Genomic DNA, 22,536 nt, shown 5'->3' on the forward strand with positions numbered 1-22,536 from the left:
GCTCAGCATTCCCCCATTCCTTGGCCTGCACCCAGTGTTCAATGTGGACCGCCTTCGGCCATACTTTCCACCATTGCTAGACACATCCGACATTGCAGAACAGCTCAAACCCACAGAATTAAATCCAGATTGCATGGAACAAGCTGCAACTGATCGGATCATGGACACACAGATCAAGAACACTCGCCAACAGCATATCCAACTGTATCGAGTTGTCAAAGCAGGCCAACTCCTTCAGCAGGGCAAGTGGCTCACCAGGGAACAAGTTCAGCAGAGGTTTCCTCATCTCATGGAGGAGCTCAACGCAATGGGGACCATTGCTTCCTAAGGGGGGAGGAATGATCCAGGTGGATATTGGTGGCCACCTGCCAGGTCCACCTGGACCCCCACCATTGTCTTTCTCAGCATTTTCAGTTTCCTTAATTGTAGCACAGTTTACTATTTTTAGCAGTTTTTCGGGTCCTGAACTTCCGGAGCCGTTTTGAGGCCCTAAACGACGTTTTTTTGGAATTCTGGGGCGACCGAGCCCTATGTTGCCTCCCAAAGTGGTAGTACTCGGATAGATCTTTCTAACGAGCTATCGTACGCGTCAAACGGAGATCGTATGCCAAAGTTACGACCCCGGGAAATTGATGTACCAATTTACCCAAACGGGGCCCACAATTTGGCGTTTCATCTTCTAGGGTTAGGTTTCGGTATGTGAAGGGTTTTCCATTGTTTCTCAACAATAAATAGGCCTTCGAGCCTCATTGTAATACAGTTCAGTTCAGAGGCATGTAGCCATCACATCTCTTCTCAGAGATAAGCTACCATCGCCCTAGCTAGTTTATTGCCATTTCTGTTTGTAAGCATATGTCAGTATTTTCCATTAATGAAATGAAGTATTATTTCCGCTGCATCTTTGTGTATATGGTTATCTCTGTAATTTGTTGCGTTCCTGTTTAAATCTGGATCAGTGGTATCAGAGCGGTCTGCTTTTTCTCTGTTTTTCTTTGCATGTCCCCAACAAGGTCGGGATATAAGGAGTTAGGGCTTGAACTGGTTGAACCTTTGCAAGACCAGCCTCGCAAATCCCGACGGCCTCCCATGGCGGACGAGAAGAAAGACGAGGGGGCAGGAGATCCCATCAAAATCTTGCTCGAAGAAGCGCTCGAGCGACAACGGAACGCGATGATGGACAGCTTTGCGCAGATCCTTCAGCGGCTACCCAGAAGCGGCGCATCGGCTTCCAGCAGCTCCTCTGGAAACGCCACACCCTTTAAGGTACAAGTTAATTTTGAAATCCCCATATTCGAGGGTCAGATAGACGCCGATGCCGTAGATAAATGGTTAAATCTGCTAGAGGGTTATTTTTCTGTTCATGAATTTTCGAGTCGGGAAAAGATTGTTTTTGCTCTTCTCAAAGCAGCCCCCCACGTCAAGGACTGGTGGGAAACCTACTGCGAGCAGAAGGATGAAAGTACTGGCTCACTATTTTCAGCCGCACCCACCTGGGATTCGTTCCGGGATGCCATCAAGGAGCAGTACTACCCTGTCGGAAGCTATGAGGATGAATACATAAAGTGGACCACGCTGCGGCAGGGAAGGGACCAAGATGTGCCGGAGTTCACCAATCTTTTCCATACCCTTCGCACAAAGTTGGGTATCAAGGATTCGGAGCAACATTTGATACTCAAATACCGTGGCTGCCTGCACAAGTACATCCAGGAAGAAATACAGTTCCTAAACATCCCCTCGCTCGGCGCAGCATACCGGTATGCCGTCAAAGTCGAGCAGAAGTTTAAACAAAAGAAGCGAGACTTTGGATCTGCGAATCCAAAGCAGGGGAAAGGTGCCCCTAAACCACAGAACAAAGGACAAAGCCAAGGCGGGACAGCCCAAGACAACCAGCTGAAGCTGCAAGCAAAGAGCAACGCCGCGAAGCCGAGAAAGGACACTGGAAAATGGTGCGAGTTCCATAAGAGCTCCACTCACAACACAAGTGAGTGTCGGGCCAAACAGTCACTGGTGGCTGAGCTAAAGGTTTCAGAATCAGATGCATGTTCCGACTCTGAGTCAGAACCCGATAAGGGGTATGAAAAAGGGAAGCAGATCATTGATGCGGATCCCAGCGCCACTGTTGCTACCGCAAAGATCCAGAAAAATGAACCCGAAGATCCAGAGGAGGAGGAGCGTCTCTTCCACTCCCAGATGTGGGTCAAGGGCTCCCCGATACAGTTCATTGTTGATAGCGGGAGTCAAAAGAACCTCATTTCGGCAGAGGTCGTGAAGCGGTTGGGCTTACCGACCACAGCACATCCACAACCATACACCATTGGGTGGCTTTACCAAGGGCGAGATCTTCGCGTGAGCCAGCAGTGTCGCCTTCCATACAACATCAAGCCCTTCACGGATGAGGTATTGTGTGACATTGCTCCCCTTGAAGTTTGTGATGTATTACTAGGACAACCATACTTGTGGAAGCGACATGCTGTGTATGAATCAAGGCCCCGTGCTGTTATTATTACATTGGGAAATAAGTTGTTCAGGATACCAGAGGTACCACCACCTGCCGCCATCTCTTTGATTACTGCAAAACAATGCAGTAAGATCATTTCCAAAACCAGGAAATTTGTTTTCCTGATGATACGCCCTCAAGGGAAGAAGAAGACAGTGGCCGCGGCCTCCAAACGAGGTCCCTCTGCACGGCAGCTACAAATGGACAAGATTGTGGAGGAGTACAAAGACATCTTCACCTCCCCGGCAGGGGTTCCTCTGCACTGTCAAGTCAAGCACTCCATTGATCTGACCCCAGGTGCGCCGCTACCCAATGGACCAATTTATCGGCGCTCCGTTCTGGAGAACAATGAAATCAAGAGGCAGATTCAGGAGCTCCTACAGAAAGGTCACATCCGTCCGAGTTCTTCGCCCTGTGGGAGCCCGATAGTGTTGGTACAGAAGAAGGATGGGACGTGGAGACTCTGTATTGACTATCGGGCGCTGAACAAGATCACTGTCCGTAATAGGTACCCGATCCCGCGGATTGATGACCTCCTAGACCAACTAAAGGGGGCGAAATATTTCAGCAAGATCGATCTGAAGTCAGGATATCACCAGGTACCAATTGAACCCTCAGATGTGTGGAAGACTGCCTTCAAATCCAAGGAGGGCCTCTTCGAATGGTTGGTCATGCCTTTCGGATTGACGAATGCTCCTGCAACCTTTATGAGGCTAATGGATGACATCTTGCGGCCATTCACCAACTCCTTTGTAGTAGTATACTTGGATGACATTCTGATCTTCAGCCAGAGTTGGGAAGAGCACCTCCACCACATCCGACAGGTTCTCCAAACACTGCGGCAACACAAGCTATGTGCCAATTTGGAGAAATGCACTTTTGGCATGACCGAGGTCCAGTATCTGGGATACATCATTGATGAACAGGGGGTGCATGTCGATCCAGCCAAGGTCCAAGTCATTCGGGATTGGCCCTCTCCAACCACTCTAACAGAGCTCCGCAGCTTTCTAGGTCTTGCCAACTTCTACCGCAGGTTTGTGTTGGGATTTTCTCATATTTCTTGGCCCTTGAGTCAAGTCACCAAGGGCGGGGCGAAAGCAAAATTCTTTTGGTCTGAATCTCAACAGAAGGCATTCAGGGAGTTGAAGGATCGCCTCTGCACGGCACCAGTGCTCGCGTTACCAGATTTACAACAACCATTTGAGGTCGAGACAGATGCCTCTGACTATGCTATTGGGGCAGTCCTTACTCAACATGGACATCCAGTGGCATATCACAGTGAAACACTTTCAGACACAGTCCGGAAGTACCCCACTTATGATAAAGAGATGTATTCCATTGTACAGGCCTGCCGACAATGGAAGCATTACATTTTGGGGAAGGAAACGGTCATCCACACAGACCACCGACCTCTGCAATTCATACAGACCCAAGGGAAATTGCAGAATGATCGCCATCAGAAGTGGTCTACATACCTGCAACAGTTTCACTTGAATATCAAGTATAAAAAGGGCAGCACCAATAATGTTGCAGATTGCCTCAGTCGACCACCGATCATGGCGCTAACCACCGTGCTCAACTCTTGCGGGCACGAGACTTCTGATTGGCCACTTCTCTACAAAAGCGACCCAGAATTCGGCCACACATACCAGACACTCTTGGAGGGTCGGCAGGTTGCAGATTTTCACCTCCAGGATGCCCTATTATGCCACCTCGGTCACCTTTGTGTTCCTTCAAGCGAGCGTGCCAAGATGATTTGGGAAGCACACTACAGTCGGGCTGCTGGGCATTTCGGGGTCGAGAAAACAGTGGCAGTACTGCAAAACTATTTCTATTGGCCGAATCTTCGACAGGATGTTGGGAAGTACATCCGATCATGTACTGCCTGTGCCATTGCCAAACCGACCATTAAGAAGCAAGGCCTCTATACCCCGTTGCCTACCCCTAGTCGACCTTGGGAATCCATCTCCATGGATTACATGTCAGGCCTTCCTTCCACTAAGCATGGAAATGACTGTGTTTTTGTGGTCGTCGACAGGTTCTCAAAGATGGCCATTATGATGGCCTGCAAGAAGAATATCACAGCAGAAGCCACTGCTAAACTCTTCTTTGAACGAGTGTGGGTGCACTTTGGGATCCCACAGTCTATCATCTCAGATCGGGACAGTCGGTTTCTCAGCACATTTTGGTCCAGTCTCTGGTCAATGCTGGACACCAAACTCACGAAGTCCACAGCCTTCCATCCTCAAACTGATGGCCAGACAGAGGTTGTCAACAGGATGATTGTGCACATTCTGCGCATGTATAACTCAAAGCATCCACGCACATGGGACGAGAGCCTCCCCTATGTTCAGCACAGCTACAACCGAGCTCTTCACAGCTCCACTGGCCATAGCCCTTTTCAGGTGGGTTTAGGATTCCAGCCACTATGCCCCATTGATGTGGCCATGCCACTTGCAGCTACTCACATGAATTCAGCTCATGTCCAGTCCGAAACAGATAAGGCCACCAGCTTCATTGAGCGCATCCAACATATTCGCCAGCAGGTCCATGACATTCTTGAGAAATCAAATGCCAAGTACAAGCAGCGACATGATCAACACCGGGTGCCACACAAGTTTCAGGTGGGCGACAAAGTCTGGTTGCATTTGCAAAAGGAACGCCTTACTGGAGCCTATCGGAAATTGAGACCACTTCGATATGGTCCTTACACCATTACTAAGGCTATGGGAGACAATGCATTTGAGCTCAGCATTCCCCCATTCCTTGGCCTGCACCCAGTGTTCAATGTGGACCGCCTTCGGCCATACTTTCCACCATTGCTAGACACATCCGACATTGCAGAACAGCTCAAACCCACAGAATTAAATCCAGATTGCATGGAACAAGCTGCAACTGATCGGATCATGGACACACAGATCAAGAACACTCGCCAACAGCATATCCAACTGTATCGAGTTGTCAAAGCAGGCCAACTCCTTCAGCAGGGCAAGTGGCTCACCAGGGAACAAGTTCAGCAGAGGTTTCCTCATCTCATGGAGGAGCTCAACGCAATGGGGACCATTGCTTCCTAAGGGGGGAGGAATGATCCAGGTGGATATTGGTGGCCACCTGCCAGGTCCACCTGGACCCCCACCATTGTCTTTCTCAGCATTTTCAGTTTCCTTAATTGTAGCACAGTTTACTATTTTTAGCAGTTTTTCGGGTCCTGAACTTCCGGAGCCGTTTTGAGGCCCTAAACGACGTTTTTTTGGAATTCTGGGGCAACCGAGCCCTATGTTGCCTCCCAAAGTGGTAGTACTCGGATAGATCTTTCTAACGAGCTATCGTACGCGTCAAACGGAGATCGTATGCCAAAGTTACGACCCCGGGAAATTGATGTACCAATTTACCCAAACGGGGCCCACAATTTGGCGTTTCATCTTCTAGGGTTAGGTTTCGGTATGTGAAGGGTTTTCCATTGTTTCTCAACAATAAATAGGCCTTCGAGCCTCATTGTAATACAGTTCAGTTCAGAGGCATGTAGCCATCACATCTCTTCTCAGAGATAAGCTACCATCGCCCTAGCTAGTTTATTGCCATTTCTGTTTGTAAGCATATGTCAGTATTTTCCATTAATGAAATGAAGTATTATTTCCGCTGCATCTTTGTGTATATGGTTATCTCTGTAATTTGTTGCGTTCCTGTTTAAATCTGGATCAGTGGTATCAGAGCGGTCTGCTTTTTCTCTGTTTTTCTTTGCATGTCCCCAACAAGGTCGGGATATAAGGAGTTAGGGCTTGAACTGGTTGAACCTTTGCAAGACCAGCCTCGCAAATCCCGACGGCCTCCCATGGCGGACGAGAAGAAAGACGAGGGGGCAGGAGATCCCATCAAAATCTTGCTCGAAGAAGCGCTCGAGCGACAACGGAACGCGATGATGGACAGCTTTGCGCAGATCCTTCAGCGGCTACCCAGAAGCGGCGCATCGGCTTCCAGCAGCTCCTCTGGAAACGCCACACCCTTTAAGGTACAAGTTAATTTTGAAATCCCCATATTCGAGGGTCAGATAGACGCCGATGCCGTAGATAAATGGTTAAATCTGCTAGAGGGTTATTTTTCTGTTCATGAATTTTCGAGTCGGGAAAAGATTGTTTTTGCTCTTCTCAAAGCAGCCCCCCACGTCAAGGACTGGTGGGAAACCTACTGCGAGCAGAAGGATGAAAGTACTGGCTCACTATTTTCAGCCGCACCCACCTGGGATTCGTTCCGGGATGCCATCAAGGAGCAGTACTACCCTGTCGGAAGCTATGAGGATGAATACATAAAGTGGACCACGCTGCGGCAGGGAAGGGACCAAGACGTGCCGGAGTTCACCAATCTTTTCCATACCCTTCGCACAAAGTTGGGTATCAAGGATTCGGAGCAACATTTGATACTCAAATACCGTGGCTGCCTGCACAAGTACATCCAGGAAGAAATACAGTTCCTAAACATCCCCTCGCTCGGCGCAGCATACCGGTATGCCGTCAAAGTCGAGCAGAAGTTTAAACAAAAGAAGCGAGACTTTGGATCTGCGAATCCAAAGCAGGGGAAAGGTGCCCCTAAACCACAGAACAAAGGACAAAGCCAAGGCGGGACAGCCCAAGACAACCAGCTGAAGCTGCAAGCAAAGAGCAACGCCGCGAAGCCGAGAAAGGACACTGGAAAATGGTGCGAGTTCCATAAGAGCTCCACTCACAACACAAGTGAGTGTCGGGCCAAACAGTCACTGGTGGCTGAGCTAAAGGTTTCAGAATCAGATGCATGTTCCGACTCTGAGTCAGAACCCGATAAGGGGTATGAAAAAGGGAAGCAGATCATTGATGCGGATCCCAGCGCCACTGTTGCTACCGCAAAGATCCAGAAAAATGAACCCGAAGATCCAGAGGAGGAGGAGCGTCTCTTCCACTCCCAGATGTGGGTCAAGGGCTCCCCGATACAGTTCATTGTTGATAGCGGGAGTCAAAAGAACCTCATTTCGGCAGAGGTCGTGAAGCGGTTGGGCTTACCGACCACAGCACATCCACAACCATACACCATTGGGTGGCTTCACCAAGGGCGAGATCTTCGCGTGAGCCAGCAGTGTCGCCTTCCATACAACATCAAGCCCTTCACGGATGAGGTATTGTGTGACATTGCTCCCCTTGAAGTTTGTGATGTATTACTAGGACAACCATACTTGTGGAAGCGACATGCTGTGTATGAATCAAGGCCCCGTGCTGTTATTATTACATTGGGAAATAAGTTGTTCAGGATACCAGAGGTACCACCACCTGCCGCCATCTCTTTGATTACTGCAAAACAATGCAGTAAGATCATTTCCAAAACCAGGAAATTTGTTTTCCTGATGATACGCCCTCAAGGGAAGAAGAAGACAGTGGCCGCGGCCTCCAAACGAGGTCCCTCTGCACGGCAGCTACAAATGGACAAGATTGTGGAGGAGTACAAAGACATCTTCACCTCCCCGGCAGGGGTTCCTCTGCACTGTCAAGTCAAGCACTCCATTGATCTGACCCCAGGTGCGCCGCTACCCAATGGACCAATTTATCGGCGCTCCGTTCTGGAGAACAATGAAATCAAGAGGCAGATTCAGGAGCTCCTACAGAAAGGTCACATCCGTCCGAGTTCTTCGCCCTGTGGGAGCCCGATAGTGTTGGTACAGAAGAAGGATGGGACGTGGAGACTCTGTATTGACTATCGGGCGCTGAACAAGATCACTGTCCGTAATAGGTACCCGATCCCGCGGATTGATGACCTCCTAGACCAACTAAAGGGGGCGAAATATTTCAGCAAGATCGATCTGAAGTCAGGATATCACCAGGTACCAATTGAACCCTCAGATGTGTGGAAGACTGCCTTCAAATCCAAGGAGGGCCTCTTCGAATGGTTGGTCATGCCTTTCGGATTGACGAATGCTCCTGCAACCTTTATGAGGCTAATGGATGACATCTTGCGGCCATTCACCAACTCCTTTGTAGTAGTATACTTGGATGACATTCTGATCTTCAGCCAGAGTTGGGAAGAGCACCTCCACCACATCCGACAGGTTCTCCAAACACTGCGGCAACACAAGCTATGTGCCAATTTGGAGAAATGCACTTTTGGCATGACCGAGGTTCAGTATCTGGGATACATCATTGATGAACAGGGGGTGCATGTCGATCCAGCCAAGGTCCAAGTCATTCGGGATTGGCCCTCTCCAACCACTCTAACAGAGCTCCGCAGCTTTCTAGGTCTTGCCAACTTCTACCGCAGGTTTGTGTTGGGATTTTCTCATATTTCTTGGCCCTTGAGTCAAGTCACCAAGGGCGGGGCGAAAGCAAAATTCTTTTGGTCTGAATCTCAACAGAAGGCATTCAGGGAGTTGAAGGATCGCCTCTGCACGGCACCAGTGCTCGCGTTACCAGATTTACAACAACCATTTGAGGTCGAGACAGATGCCTCTGACTATGCTATTGGGGCAGTCCTTACTCAACATGGACATCCAGTGGCATATCACAGTGAAACACTTTCAGACACAGTCCGGAAGTACCCCACTTATGATAAAGAGATGTATTCCATTGTACAGGCCTGCCGACAATGGAAGCATTACATTTTGGGGAAGGAAACGGTCATCCACACAGACCACCGACCTCTGCAGTTCATACAGACCCAAGGGAAATTGCAGAATGATCGCCATCAGAAGTGGTCTACATACCTGCAACAGTTTCACTTGAATATCAAGTATAAAAAGGGCAGCACCAATAATGTTGCAGATTGCCTCAGTCGACCACCGATCATGGCGCTAACCACCGTGCTCAACTCTTGCGGGCACGAGACTTCTGATTGGCCACTTCTCTACAAAAGCGACCCAGAATTCGGCCACACATACCAGACACTCTTGGAGGGTCGGCAGGTTGCAGATTTTCACCTCCAGGATGCCCTATTATGCCACCTCGGTCACCTTTGTGTTCCTTCAAGCGAGCGTGCCAAGATGATTTGGGAAGCACACTACAGTCGGGCTGCTGGGCATTTCGGGGTCGAGAAAACAGTGGCAGTACTGCAAAACTATTTCTATTGGCCGAATCTTCGACAGGATGTTGGGAAGTACATCCGATCATGTACTGCCTGTGCCATTGCCAAACCGACCATTAAGAAGCAAGGCCTCTATACCCCGTTGCCTACCCCTAGTCGACCTTGGGAATCCATCTCCATGGATTACATGTCAGGCCTTCCTTCCACTAAGCATGGAAATGACTGTGTTTTTGTGGTCGTCGACAGGTTCTCAAAGATGGCCATTATGATGGCCTGCAAGAAGAATATCACAGCAGAAGCCACTGCTAAACTCTTCTTTGAACGAGTGTGGGTGCACTTTGGGATCCCACAGTCTATCATCTCAGATCGGGACAGTCGGTTTCTCAGCACCTTTTGGTCCAGTCTCTGGTCAATGCTGGACACCAAACTCACGAAGTCCACAGCCTTCCATCCTCAAACTGATGGCCAGACAGAGGTTGTCAATAGGATGATTGTGCACATTCTGCGCATGTATAACTCAAAGCATCCACGCACATGGGACGAGAGCCTCCCCTACGTTCAGCACAGCTACAACCGAGCTCTTCACAGCTCCACTGGCCATAGCCCTTTTCAGGTGGGTTTGGGATTCCAGCCACTATGCCCCATTGATGTGGCCATGCCACTTGCAGCTACTCACATGAATTCAGCTCATGTCCAGTCCGAAACAGATAAGGCCACCAGCTTCATTGAGCGCATCCAACATATTCGCCAGCAGGTCCATGACATTCTTGAGAAATCAAATGCCAAGTACAAGCAGCGACATGATCAACATCGGGTGCCACACAAGTTTCAGGTGGGCGACAAAGTCTGGTTGCATTTGCAAAAGGAACGCCTTACTGGAGCCTATCGGAAATTGAGACCACTCCGATATGGTCCTTACACCATTACTAAGGCTATGGGAGACAATGCATTTGAGCTCAGCATTCCCCCATTCCTTGGCCTGCACCCAGTATTTAATGTGGACCGCCTTCGGCCATACTTTCCACCATTGCTAGACACATCCGACATTGCAGAACAGCTCAAACCCACAGAATTAAATCCAGATTGCATGGAACAAGCTGCAACTGATCGGATCATGGACACACAGATCAAGAACACTCGCCAACAGAATATCCAACTGTATCGAGTTGTCAAAGCATTTAACGAATTCAGCAAGTTCAGAGAAACTCAAAGCTAAAAATGAACCAGATTCCTAAAAAATGATCAACGCAATATTGCTGGCCACCTAGTGTGTCCCATGAACCCCCACCAGCTACTTTTTCTTTCCTGTAATTGTAAATTACCCTTTTTAACTCCTCTTTTTTCAACTTCCGGAGCCGTTTTGAGGCCCTAAACGACGTTTTTTACGAATGCAACATGGGTCCCTGGACGTGTCCCCCGTATGTTGTAGTGCTCTTTAACTTTCTAACGAGTCTTGGTCTCAGGCTCGTATGCCAGGTTAACAATTTGCCAATTTACCCAAACGGGGCCCACATTTTGGCTTTCTCATTTATCCTAGTTTAGTTTGTATTGACGGTAAACAATAAATAGGCCTTCGAGCCTCATTGTAAATAGTTCAGAATGTAGCCATCACATTCTTCTCAGAGATAAGCTACCATCGGATTTTTTCCATTTCTGCATGTAAGCATATTTCAGTATTTTCCATTAATGAAATGAAGTAAGCCTTCCGCTCCATTTTGTGTATATGGTTCTCTGTAATTTGTTGCGTTCCATTTCATTTGTATCAATGGCCTCTTCAAATGCAATTGCTTCTTTCTGCGTCTCTGTCGGTTGAAGATCAGTTTTGAACTTTTGAATTTACTCCTCGAAATCACGGCCTCCATGGCGGACGAAAGAAAGACGAGGGGGCAGGAGATCCCATTTTTCTTTTCTCGAAGAAGCCTCGAGCGACAACGGAACGAAGAGGTAGAATTGAAAGATCCTTCAGCGGCTACCCAGAACGAATCAGCTTCCATAAAATTACATTGGAAACATCAACAATAAATAAATGACTGTAGTAACACTAACTGAAACTAAACTAGAACACTTGGATTCACTGTTTTGAGACTTAGTAGGTAGTTAGAATTAGCTCTCCAACAGCATCCCAGTTTGGACTTGGATAGTAGCGAGTTAAAATGAAGTAAATCTCACAGGTTATATTACATGGGAGACATCAACAATGCCATAAATGACTGCAGTAACCCTAACTGAAACTATGAGGAGGACACTTGGACCACTGTTTTGACACCTAGACGTAGTTGGAATTCACCAATCTCCAACACTTCCCAATTTGTATCAGGATTCGTAGAAATTGAAATTTAGTAAATCTAATCGGTAGTTGGAATTAGATTCACCAACACACTGCAGTTAGTTTATACTTGGAATTAGATTGTGTGGCTGTTTGTATTAGATAATAGAAGTTAAAATTTAGTCTTGCTTGTGCGACTGGCAAATTCTTTCTCACCAGGCTTACTCAAAAGAAAATAGTTTTGCTCACCTTTGATATACTTGGGACTTCAAAATCCCTTTTGTTGTTCTTAATGTTCTGGTTGCCATTCTCATTTGCAACTACTGCCTTTTCCAATGCAATTGCTTCTTCCTCTCTTTGTTCCTCTATTGGTTGAAGCCCAGTCCTCAGACTTCCTAAGTTAGACCCAATATCAGGCTGCATGCAGGAAACAGTTTGCCATTCAGTTGCGGAACAGAATTCCCTTTCTACCTTTGATGCTAGTTTCTACTGGATAGTAAAAATTTCAAATGAGTCATCTTAAAAGAATATATATATCTATATATATATATAAACATTAAATATTAGTTTTTATTGTGTTATAGCATATTCCTTTTCACTAGGCTTATCAGCAATCCCTGAATATTCCACGAATCAACAATGCTCAAGCGTAAAAATAATCAGGTCCCAAAAAAAAATATCAACGCTAAGAATCAGTCTTTAGTGTGTACCATGATGCAAAAGAAACTATTTTTCCTTACCTTTTTTGATATAGATGAACCTTCCAAATTCCTTCTATTGTTCTCGAGGTTCTGGCTGCCATTCTCACTTGCAACAATGGCTTCTTCGAATGCAATTGCTTCCCTATACCTCTCCCCCGTATGTTGAAATTCAATCTTTAGCTTTTCTAATGTAGTCTTAGTCTCAGGCTGCATGAAGAAAACAATTTGCCATTCAATTGTGGAACAGATTTTCCTTTCTACATTTCATCATAGTTTGTAATAGACGGTAAAAATGAATCATGTCAAAAAAAAAATATATATATATCATGTAAATAAATATATATATATAAATAAATATGTTAAAAATTACTCTTTAATGTCTCACTAGTGGATTTTTTCTCACTAAGCATAAAAAAAAAGCTAGTTTTGCTCACCCTTGAAATAAATGGGCCTTCAAAATCCCTTTTGTTGTTCTCAAGCTTCTGGTTGTCATTCTCGTTTGTAACAATTGACTCTTCGAATGCAATTGCTTCCTTGTGCGTCTCTGTAGGTTGAAGTTCGGTTTTCAGTTTTTCTAATTTACTCTTGATATCAGGCTGCAGGAAGCAATATAAGTTTATTAATAAATTTTTCTTTTCACATTTTATTCCGACAATAAATGAAGTCCTCGGAATGTAGAGGTGTTGTTCTCGATATTACTTATTTGTTAAATAAGATTATATTAGAAATATCAATAATAAATGGCTGCAGTAAGACTGAATTAAGACCATTTTGACAATAAATGAATAAGGTGGAGCATAGAGTTGTTTTTCTCAATATTAAGAATTAGTTAAATAAGATTATATTGGAGATATCAACAATAAATAACTGCATTAAGACTGAAGTAAACTGGATTAACTAAAACTGAATTAAGACACTTGGATAGACGATTTTGATACCTAACAAGTAGTTGAAATTAGATTCTCCAATAAATCCCAGTTCAGTTTCAGTTTATAATAAATAGTAAAAATGAATCAAGTCCTATGAAATCTATTCTTTCTTTTGAGACTCGCAAATTACTGAAAAGAAGATAGTTTTGCTCACCTTTGACATACTTGGGTCTTCAAAATCACTTTTATTGTTCTTAATGTTCTGGTTGCCATTCTCATTTGCAGCAAATGCCTCTTCAAATGCAATTCCTTCTCTGTACGTCTCCCCCTTTTGTTGAAGCCCGTTCCACAGCTTTCCTAAGTTAGACCCAGTATCAGGCTGCATGCAGGAAACAATTTGCCATTCAATCACGGAACAGATTTCCTTTCTACATTTCATCCTAGTTGTAATAGACGGTGAAAATGAATCATGTCCCAAAAAAAAATATAAATAATAAAAATGAGTCTTTAATGTTGAGTAGTGTATTTTTTCAAACTAAGCATCCTAAAAAGAAGCTAGTTTTGCTCACCCTTGATATAAATGGGCCTTGAAAATCCCTTTTGTCGTTCTCAAGCTTCTGGTTGTCATTCTCATTTGTAACAATGGACTCTTCAAATACAATTGTTTCCTTGTGCGTCTCTGTGGGTTGAAGTTCAGTTTTCAGCTTTTCTAATTTACTTTTGATATCAGGCTGTATGCAGGAAACAATTTGCCATTAGGTTTATCAATACATTCTTGGAGTATAGACTTTCTTTTCTCAATATTACTAATTAGTTAAATAAGATTATATTGGAGATATAAATAATAAATCACTGCAATAAGATTGAACTAAACTGGACTAATTAAAACTGAATTAAGATCATTTTATTCCGACAATAAATGAAGACTGAAGGATAGAGTTGCTTTTCTCAATATTAGGAATGAGTTAAATAAGATTATATTGGAGATATCAAGAATTATAACTGGACTGAACTAAACTGCATTAACTAAAACTAAATTAAAACACTTGGATAGACTGTTTTAATACCTAGCAAATAGTTGGAATTAGATTCTCCAACAAATCCCAGTAATGCCAGTTCAATTTCAGTTTATAATAACTAGTAAAAATGAATCACGTCGTAAATATATAAGTTAAAATTTATTCTTTCTTGTGCGACTGACAGATTCTTTCTCACTAGGCTCACTGAAAAGAAGATAGTTTTGCTCACCTTTGATATACTTGGGTCTTCAAAATCACTTTTATTGTTCTTAATGTTCTGGTTGCCATTCTCATTTGCAGCAAATGCCTCTTCAAATGCAATTGCTTCTCTGTACGTCTTCCCTTTTGGTTGAAGCCCATTCCACAGCCTTCCTAAGTTAGACCCAATATCAGGCTGCATGCAGGAAACAGTTTTCCATTCAGTTGCGGAACAGAATTCATTTTCTACATTTGAGGCTAGTTTCTACAGGATAGTAAAAATTTCAAATGAGTCATGTTAAAAAAATATAAACATTAAATATTAGTCTTTATATTGTGACTAGCAAATTCCTTTTCACTAGGCTTATCAAAAGAAGCTAGTTTTTCTCACTTTTGATCTAAAAGAACCCTCAAAATCCTTTCCATTGTTCTCAACGATCTGGTTGCCATTCACATTATTTATAGTGGTTTGAATGGGATCCAAAATTTTTCTCCCTGTCATATCTAAACAATAAAAGAAAAATAGGTCAGAACAATTACAAAAGGCAAATTTAGATATATTTTACTCAAACTAGAAAATGTAGAGTGAAATGAATTGTTTCAAGCACAATTGGCATAACACATGGCTCATTTCAAATTATTGAAACTGTAAATTGCAGGTAAGAGAGATTGCAGAATTGTGACTACATAAAACAATCCAGGGCACAGTAGAGAAACTGTCGTTGCCAACGAATATTGTAATACCTCCTGACAGAAAAGTATCATCTGAACTACTGCTGCTATCTCGTGCCGAAGAATTGCTTCGATTTATTTTAGCAACTTTTCCTTTTGAAATAACATATACAAAACAAGACTTTGAGGGTTTCATTGCAGTACTTGCTAGCATATCATCGCCTGTAAGGTCTTTATTGGCGCTGTTAAGCTTCCTACTGTCGTGACCTTTATCGTTGCCTTTAGGTTTCATACTATTGTCGCGTTTAAGCTTCCAACTGTCATGACCTTTATCGTGCCCTTTAGGATTTCTACAAAATAATTCAGACCATGAACAATATGTTATGAAAATAAGAACTGATTTAGCCCAATGTAAGAAATGGCATTGTATCAGTAATCTGTATTGTCAGCTTACTCTGTACAATCAAAATATTGTTGGGATAAACATACAATAAATCAAAGAATATCTAATGGAGTCCAATGTAAGAAATGGTATTGTATGCGTACTCTCTGCTCTCTGTTTACTCTTTACAATCAAAATTTTGCTGGGATAAGCATACAATAAATCAAATTAGATAACAATTGTGAAGAACAGTAGAAGTGCTACCAAACCATGGCAAATTTTGTGAAGCAATCGAACGATAGTGAGTTGTTTAATTGAAATATCTAAAAAACAATTGCTTATTTTTGCACTGATTTACCTTTTTACTAGAGGATTCGAAGACATAATAACGAGCTTATTGATTCCGGACTCTGAGATATGTTTCAGAATTGCTCTTGGTATATTATGATCTTCTAGCAAAGTGATTTCTGTCTGTACCTATTTTCCATTGACAGTGAGTTAATACAACTGCTCCAGTCTGACATGGCAAAACTGTAAGCTGTCTCATAATTAAAAATCTCCAAGAGGACAAAGATTTAAGCTGACCTTTTGGCTGTGACACAGCTGCTGGAGAGGCCAGATCAGGTTAGCAGTTTGTGATGCAACTTTTTCCATCTCAGCCGCTACAGCATCACTGCTTGCCAGTGCAATTGGCAGGTAGTTTCCCACTGCAACCAGATACACATTAAAGTTATTTAATGTAGTGGAATGCAATCATAGAAAACTCAAAACCTTAAAATTTCGCCGTTTATTTTGGAAGTAAAAAAACTTCAAACGCCCGGAAGAATGGGAAGTCCATAAACTAACATAGTTTCAGATCAATTTTACGAGTTGATTTTCATATTTCAATGATTTTTTTTTTAAATGTGAAAAATAGTTTTATATTTCAGCTAATGAATATATATGTTTTGATTTTTGATAAGGTGTAAAGCCATTTATTCTTCTCAGCTCTTTAAAATAAATTTAATTAATTTATAAATATCAATAATAAAATAATTATAAATATTAATGTTAATTAATTTATAAATATCAATGAGTAAAAATTATTCTCTATAATGAAGCGTCTTTTAGTCAAAGGTAATTTGGGATGAATGACTTCCCAAGAAGTTCTAGTTAGCCAGTGCAAGCTCAGGAAGTGATGATTGATGCTATGTGATTCATTTCACTAGTTTCAATCCTACCTCTTCACATTTGTGAGCATCACCTGATGCAATGAGTGCTAAATGGACTATTCAAAAATGATGAGAAATTAATCACTTACGATTACCTCTCATGGAAATGGTCATAGATGAATGACTTTCTTAACACAATTGAATCCCAAAAATATATCTAATATAATGCACTCCGAAAGATCCTCAATACTTAAATACATAAGAGTGAAAGGAGCTCTACTTGAATGGTTCATGAGGCACAATACTTGCTAAGGTTTTGCAAATGGGATACCAAGCTAAGTGAGCTTGATTGTGGGGAAAACTTAGAGTGAAGTGACCTCTACTTCAATGGTTCATGAGGCACAATACTTGCTAAGGTTTTGCAAATGGGGTACCAAGCTAAGTGGGCTTGATTGTGTGGAAAACTCCACAGTTAAGGGCGCTTGAGCCAGAGGCCATCTCCCATGGGTAACTTCCACGAAAGTCATCTCGCATGGGTACCTTCCACGAAAGTCATGGAGGGCGCTTGACCCAGAGGCAATCTGGCATAGGTAACTTCCCGGGAAATCATGGTTATGGGGTGCAAGCATTGAAGCTATGTGATTCATTTCACTAGTTTCAATCCTAGTTCTTTCACGATTATGAAATGCAATGAGTGTTAAATGGACTATTCAAAAATCATATGATCATAAATAAATGACTTTTTTAATACAGTGAAATCTAAAAAATAATATCTAATTATTATATTTATTAAATTTCTATTTTAAAAAATTTATATTTCTTAATTATTATTTATATTTTTTTATAATTTTATAATTATTGTTTTTAAATTTTTATATTTTAATAATAAATAAAAAAAATTAACTTAGAGGAGATGCATTTTAAAACAAAATCTAAAGCAGAATCTTTAGGAGTCCGTGGCTGGGAGTGCGGGTGCAGATACACGTAACTTACTCACAGCTAATTTCCACATAACAATGTCTCCCTATAATTGATATTATGTATTATATTTAAACAATATTACGCAAAGCTTACAGGGATTGCACAGTATGTGCACGTTAATTGTTTAAGTGACATGTTGCACGTTTCTCAACTAAATCAAATAAAACAATAGTTTCGGTCAATGTCTTTCTTTTATAATGCTTCTTATAAAATTTAAAAGAATCTCCAGAAATAAACGATCCGATAGATGGCATATTTTACACAGATCGGTCTGGGCCAATTCAAAACGGTAACAGACTCTCTTTTCGATGGTGTTCGATGGTTTAGGTTGGTTACATGCCTAATTACAAATTTATTTAGAGGATATTCTACAGTCCAGTATAAAGGTGATGTATAAGACTGTATATTTTATACAGATTAGCCTGGGTTAGTTTGAAACAGTAATAGATTCTTTGTTTCGATGGTTTAAGTTGGTTACATGTTAAATTATAATTTTATTTAGTGGATATTTTACAGTTTAGTATGAAAGTTATGTATAAATACAAAAGCGATGTATAAGTATGTGGGTCTCTTTTAAAATCAAATAAATAAAAAATAATATGTATTATTATAAAAAAGAAAAGAAAATATATTATATTTATTTAATTAATTATAATATATTTTGATGTAATAAAAAAATATATGAATAAGATGTTTAAACTTTATATTTCATAAAAATATTTTAATACTTTATATCAATTTCATATATATTTATATATAGAAAAAATGTTAAAAAAAATAATTTAACGTTATATAGAATAAAATATTCAATAAGTTAAAATCTTTGTAATATACATATTAGATAATATATAATATTCAGATATATAATTTAAACAATAAAAAATTACATATTGTTTTTTGACTCTAAAATAAATTTGCAAAAGAAATTTGATCCTTATGAGCTTATGTTAGATCTATGCTAGTCATAGTGTTGGAGTCAATTGTTGTTACACCAAAACCCGCACGTGGTAGTAAACAGACACCGTGGTAGTAAACAGACACATGCCACAAAACACACCAAAACCAAACATGCCACGAAACACGCCAAAACCAAAACCCATAGGTGTTAGTAAACAAAATCTCCTCCCCCAAGGAATGTGTGTTTCAAACTCAAGACCTTCGGCTCTGATACCACTTGTTGGAGTCACTATTGTTGTTACATCAAAACCCACAAGTGTCAGTAAACAGACACATTGCTAGATTTAAGCACATGCCACAAAACACACTAGGGAGCATTGGATTATCCTTCTACACAGCAATTAACGAGGAGCGCAACACATAGCACAATGGTGCCTTAACTGTTTATTTGCATCTCCTAGGCCCTGAAAAATAAAATGTACAAATTTATAATAAGAAAAATTTATATTATCAAACAATTTTACTGGAGTTCTAAGTTAAGTTAGGTGGGAAAATTTGGTATTACAAATTTTATGGTCCAATTCTGCGAAAGACTACTTTTTATAGTCCAATTCTAAACAAGACTATGTATATTTGTGAGCTACTCCAAGCACGATTGATTTTTTCAGTTTGGAAAAAAAAACTTGCCGGCGGTTGAAAAGAAAACAACTGTTGATGTGCATCTGGGAAATAAAAAAAAGGGGGAAATTCATAATATACGAAAACACCAGAGGTTTAGGATTATCATACTGGGAGTGGGAACAGCAACAATGGGACGCCTGGCATATATCAGCGTCAATTGGCCTCCATCAGAAACTAAGTTATCCAATGCCCATCTCACTGCATGTTCGCTATTCTTCTCCACACATACTGCAACTACAGAAGAAGAAGCAGAACTATCAGCAACTACAGAAGAAGAAGCAGAACTATCAGCAGCATCTGGAATCTCTTCAATCTCTTGCGACAGCTTACTCTCTGTCAAGCCACGGATTTGCCCTGAACTCTCTCCAATCTCTTGGGAAAATTTTCTCTCTGCCAAGTCACCGTTTTCCCCCGAGTTCTGTTCAATCTCTTGCGACAACTTACTCTCTATCAAACCACCCATTTTCCCTGAGCTCTCTTCAATCTCTTGGGAATTTTTTCTCTCTGTCAAGTCACCCATTTCCCCAGAATTCTCTCCAATCTCCTGCGATGACTTATTCTCGGTCAAGCCACACAATTCCTCTGAATTCTGTTCAATTTCTTGCCACGACTCTGTCTCTGTCAGGCGACCAATATCTCCTGAATTTTTGTTGACAGTAGCTTTCCCTATACTTTCGTTCACACGAATTTTTTCTAAAACAGCCTTCCATATTCGTGCATATACCTTCATTTTGTCCCCCATAATTTCAAAATCCGTGGAGCTAATGAACTCCTATTTCTTCCCAAAAACTAGACCATGGAGTTGCTTGCTAACATCTCAGTACAGTCATCCAACCAACCCAACCTACAAGCTACAACCTTTACCCATGTAGGAAAACAGAAGTGCCTGTGCATCTGGCATTCTCCGGGGCTTTTCCTCTCTGAACGAGAAAGCCACCAGAGACTTCCTTTCGTTAGATCACTCCAATATCTTATATACTGCGTCATTCTTTTCTGGCGTACCGAATTGGCATACGTTAGTTTAGAGACAAACGTTCCCCACCATAATTGCCAGCTGTAATCTATGTGAAACATGCTACACTATTTTTTAAAGAGAATCACTGGCATGAAACTTTATTTCATTAGTTAGTAGAATTACTGGAATATGTGATGAACTGCGACCGACAGAAAATTTCGACCGATTCTTTCACGACTCAATCATTTAAAATTATATAAAAAGAAATAAAATATTATTACATTTTGAAAATTCTATTAATACATATCTAAAATGTTATAGTCTTATTAATGGGGAAACAAGTGTTCGGCAACCAATAAATCCTATGCTATTGGGCCATTAATGCATAAGATTTATTGACTGCTAATACCTTATGGCTACCATGAGCATGCATGTTGCTTTATGAGCATTCGTTTTTCGATGGCCCCATATTTTCGAGTAGGCGAAAGCCAGAGGGACCCAGACGAATCTGCAATAGACCCACCCGACTCCCGAGCATGTCTTTTCACCGTATCTAGTACATAATCTCATTAAGTACTTGAATGGCGATCTCTTTCGATCCAACGGACCGGGTATTAAGTACACGATTTGAATTTTAAATTTCCCCACCATAGATTTAAATTTGAGTTTGCCCACCGGTATTAAGTACACGATTTGAATTTTAAATTTTCCCACCATAGATTTAAATATGAATTTGCCCACCCGCCCGCTCCCTCCGCGTTATTTTGATTTCTTCCTGATTAAACCCTAAATCTGAGTGCTGGAGGAGCCGTGCGGGCACCATGGCAGAAGAAGCCTAGAGGACACCAGGCGGTTCAACATATTGTCGAAAGAGATCAGCGTCCCTCTGGTCGTGTTTTCGCTTAATGGCAGTAACAGGCACGATGAGTATGAGATTTCTGACCACCTCAGAAGGTTTGGGTGGATCGTGTCCGCATACACCATGGCTCTCAACTTGTAGCACATCACCCTTCTGCGCGTGGTGGTTCACGAATATTTCAACGAGGGTCTCGCAGAATGACTGGTTTGTGACATAGAGGTGTTGCAGGAACTTGACGCGCTTCCTCCAAAATTAGTGAAGGAAGTGGCGACCTCTTTGGCAGAAAGCCATCATCAACTCAAAGATGACAAAGACATTGGCGTCGCGAAGTTTAAGTCGTCAGATCTGTTTCATGAGATCCTGTACTCTCATGGAAGATATTTGTTGCACATAAATCTAATCGTATTCGCTGAAAATCCTACCCAGATTATTATCTTTCATTTTAATTCGTGGGCACCAGTGGGGTTTTTTGAAATTTAAACTTTGTAAACTTTGGGGAGTACACAATCCTTATGGAATTAAAATGGTATCATGGCTGTATGTATGTAGGTATTTTTTAATCTTTTAGAATTTTATGGCCTTCCTCCTTTATTCATAAATTAATGTGTAGAGTTACGAAATGCATGCGCCACAAAATACACAAATACAAGTTGATAGATGTATATAAAAATATACATTTCAATTGAAAAATACAATAACCCTTCATATTGGTGTGATTCCACCTTGACAGATCACTGTGACATTTGAAATAGTTTTGGTTTGATTCGTTTCAATGCATGAAGCCCTATAACCTATAATTTCTTCCATAGTTTCAAACTGTGGACTTCAAAGTCTCTACACGTTTGGAAGGGCGCTCATAAATATTCCAACAAGTTTGTGCTTCTAAAAATAGTATTGTCTACCATTGAATATGACTTTGTAACTTAGTGAAATTCCTTTGTAGAAAATTTACATTTCCCGGATTTGTTTAAGCTATCATAGCTTTTTTAAAATTTCTATTTTTAAAGTAAAAATTTGATATATAGACAATTTTATACATAAGAATTTAAATAAGTCAAATGATTCAGAATCTTTTCCTTTTATGGAAAAGAGATAAAATAAATAATTGCACACTATTTTAAACATTTTTTTCAATATATGATTTGATAATGACTTTAAACTTATAATAATTATTATTATTTTATTATTAATATATTTATTCAATTTCTCATATAAATTTAAATTAATTTAATATTTATTTATTGCTAAATAAATTTACAATTTTATAATATACTAATTTATATAATTTATTATTTTTCAACAACATCATAGAAATTGTTATTATTATAATTTAATTATTATATTAAAAAAATTATGTTACTATTATTATTAAA

At 41.3% G+C, this 22,536-nt stretch overlaps 1 protein-coding gene across 1 annotated transcript in view; it reads right to left on the reverse strand.

The window, feature by feature from the left end:
* LOC149144149 (uncharacterized) overlaps positions 1-20,275 on the reverse strand; it is a 109,162-nt gene extending 88,887 nt beyond the window's left edge. Inside the window, exons 1-11 of the mRNA XM_089452043.1 lie at positions 19,458-20,275; positions 16,225-16,346; positions 15,998-16,116; positions 15,330-15,607; positions 14,977-15,089; positions 14,617-14,781; positions 13,938-14,099; positions 13,583-13,747; positions 12,934-13,095; positions 12,539-12,706; positions 12,048-12,215 (exon numbers count right to left, since the gene is read on the reverse strand). Of these exons, the coding sequence (XP_089308169.1) occupies positions 12,048-12,215; positions 12,539-12,706; positions 12,934-13,095; positions 13,583-13,747; positions 13,938-14,099; positions 14,617-14,781; positions 14,977-15,089; positions 15,330-15,607; positions 15,998-16,116; positions 16,225-16,346; positions 19,458-20,091 (2,256 nt within the window). The 5' untranslated portion in view covers positions 20,092-20,275. The remainder of the gene's footprint in view (positions 1-12,047; positions 12,216-12,538; positions 12,707-12,933; positions 13,096-13,582; positions 13,748-13,937; positions 14,100-14,616; positions 14,782-14,976; positions 15,090-15,329; positions 15,608-15,997; positions 16,117-16,224; positions 16,347-19,457) is intronic.
* Between the last annotated feature and the right edge of the window lie 2,261 nt (positions 20,276-22,536).

The sequence above is a fragment of the Pinus tabuliformis genome, chromosome X (assembly GCF_031772625.1).
Source record: "Pinus tabuliformis cultivar Carrire ecotype Pingquan chromosome X, CPIR1, whole genome shotgun sequence".
NCBI classification, from domain to species: Eukaryota; Viridiplantae; Streptophyta; class Pinopsida; order Pinales; family Pinaceae; genus Pinus; species Pinus tabuliformis.